Source organism: Penaeus vannamei, chromosome 3 (genome assembly GCF_042767895.1).
Source record: "Penaeus vannamei isolate JL-2024 chromosome 3, ASM4276789v1, whole genome shotgun sequence".
In the NCBI taxonomy this organism is placed as follows: domain Eukaryota; kingdom Metazoa; phylum Arthropoda; class Malacostraca; order Decapoda; family Penaeidae; genus Penaeus; species Penaeus vannamei.
In genome coordinates, this window is record NC_091551.1 from 1,206,173 (window position 1) to 1,208,672 (window position 2,500).

The 2,500-nt window shown below is 52.5% G+C and overlaps 1 protein-coding gene across 1 annotated transcript in view; it reads right to left on the reverse strand.

Annotated features, from left to right (window-relative positions):
* Positions 1-429: 429 nt before the first annotated feature.
* The window catches only part of LOC138866435 (uncharacterized protein DKFZp434B061-like), an 11,686-nt gene continuing 9,615 nt past the window's right edge, over positions 430-2,500 (reverse strand). Inside the window, exon 2 of the mRNA XM_070138996.1 lies at positions 430-603. Within this exon, the coding sequence (XP_069995097.1) occupies positions 430-603 (174 nt within the window). The remainder of the gene's footprint in view (positions 604-2,500) is intronic.

Sequence of the window (2,500 nt, forward strand, 5' to 3'; positions counted from 1 at the left end):
ATGGCATGTGAGTCTATGTGGTGTGGCGTGCATGGGTTGGTGTGGCAGTGTGGTATAGATGGCATGTGAGTCTATGTGTTGTGGCGTGCGTGGGTTGGTGTGGCAGTGTGGTATAGATGGCATGTGAGTCTATGTGTTGTGGCGTGCGTGGGTTGGTGTGGCAGTGTGGTATAGATGGCATGTGAGTCTATGTGGTGTGGCGTGCATGTGGAGTTATGGTGTGGCAGTGTGGTATAGATGGCATGTGAGTCTATGTGTTGTGGCGTGCATGGGTTGGTGTGGCAGTGTGAAGAGTATAGATGGCATGGTGAGTCTATGTGTTGTGGCGTGCGTGGGTTGGTGTGGCAGTGTGGTATAGATGGCATGTGAGTCTATGTGTTGTGGCGTGCGTGGGTTGGTGTGGCAGTGTGGTATAGATGGCATGTGAGTCTATGTGGTGTGGCGTGCATGGGTTGGTGTGGCAGTGTGGTATAGATGGCATGTGAGTCTATGTGTTGTGGCGTGCGTGGGTTGGTGTGGCAGTGTGGTATAGATGGCATGTGAGTCTATGTGTTGTGGCGTGCGTGGGTTGGTGTGGCAGTGTGGTATAGATGGCATGTGAGTCTATGTGGTGTGGCGTGCATGGGTTGGTGTGGCAGTGTGGTATAGATGGCATGTGAGTCTATGTGGTGTGGCGTGCATGGGTTGGTGTGGCAGTGTGGTATAGAAGGGTACGCGGCTCGCAAGTGAAGACAGGAAGGGGGTATGTGGGGGTATGTGGGTGTGTGTGGGTGTGTGTGTGTGTGGGGGGGGGTATGTGTGGGGGTATGTGGGTGTGTGTGGGGGTATGTGGGGGTGTGTGGGGGTGTGGGGGTGGGTGTGTGGGTGTGTGGGGGTATGTGGGTGTGTGTGGGGGTGGTGGGGGGTATGTGGGGGTGGATGGGGGTATGTGTGGGTAATGTGGGGTATGTGGAGGTATGTGGGTGTGTGTGGGGGGGTATGTGGGTGTGTGGGGGGTATAGTGGGGGTGTGTGGGGTATGTGAGGGGTGTGGGGATATGTGGGTAGGGTGTGGGGTGTGGGGTGTGTGTGTAGGGAGTATGTGGGGGTATGGGGGTATGTGGGTGTGTGGGGGGGTGTGTGGGGGTATGTGGAGGTATGTGGGTGTGTGGGGGGTATGCTGGGGTGGGTATGTGGGCCTAGTGCGTGAGGCAGAGTATCATTGGTTTGAAATGACGTTCTAAGGATTGCGTGAAGTTGTTAAGTGGAGGGGAGAAGAAGAAGAAGAAGAAGAGGAGGAGGAGGAGAAAGAGGAGGAGGAGGAAGAGGAGGAGGAGAAAGAGGAGAAGAAGGAGAAATAGAAAGAGGAGAAGATGGAGAAATAGAAAGAGGAGGAGGAGGAAGAGGAAGAGGAAGAGGAAGAAGAAGAAGAAGAAGAAGAAGAAGAAGAAGAAGAAGTAGAAGAAGTAGAAGAAGTAGAAGAAGAAGAAGAGATAGTATAGGGAAGTTATATAGGATATGTAGAAGAAAGTGTGCAGAAGAAGAAGAAGAGATGATGAAGATGATGTGAGATGAAGAGCAGAAGAAGTAGAGAGAGAGAAGAGAGCAAGAGAGAAGAGAAGAAGATTAATGAGTCTTAATGGATTTAAGAGGGAGAGGTGTGGGAAAGCCAGTGGGGTTCGCTGTCGGTCTGTCTCGTGGGCTTTGTAGGGGGGGGGGGGGTTGTTCGTGCTGTGGTGGGGGTGGTGGGGGGTGGGGGTATTTGTGTTTTTTTGCAGTTTTTTTTACGTTTTTTGTTTCCTTTTTTGTTGCTGTGGGTTTTTATTTTCTCTCTCGTCCTCATATCTTTATTCGTCACCCTTGTCTTTCTTTCATTCTTTCTTCCTCTTTTATTCTGTACCTCCCTCCCTGTCCCCTCTCTTTTCCTTCTTCTACCTCCCTCCTCTTCCCTCCCTTCCTTTTCTTCTCCTCCTTCCTCCTCCCTCCCTCCCTCCCTGCCTTCCTTTTCTTCTTCTCCTTCCTCCTCCCCTCCTCCCTCCCTCTTCCTCTATTCTTCCACTTCCATCTTCTCCATTCCTTTTCCTTCTTTACCTTCCTCCATCCCTCCCTTCCTTCCTCCCTTTCTTCTCCTCCTTCATCCTCTTCCTCCTCCCCTCCCTCTCTTCCTCTCTTCCTCCTTCACTCATTCTCTCCATCTTTTCCTTCTTTACCTCCTCTCTCCTTCCCTCCTTTCTCTTCCTTTCTTCCTTCTTCTTCTCCTCCTTCCCTCCCTCTCCTCCCTTCCCTCCCTCCCTCTCTTCCTGCTCATCTTTCCCCTCACTTCCCATCTTTTCCTTCTTCTTTACCTCCCTCCCTCCCTTTCTTCTCCTCCTTCCTCCTCTCCTCCTTCCCTCCCTCCCTCTCTTCCTCCCTCCCTCCCTCTCATCCTCTCTTCTTCCTGCTCATCTTCCACTTCCCCCCCCCCCCCCCGCACCCCACTCCCGACCTCACCCTTCGCCAAGCAGGAGACAGCAGCGAGCGAT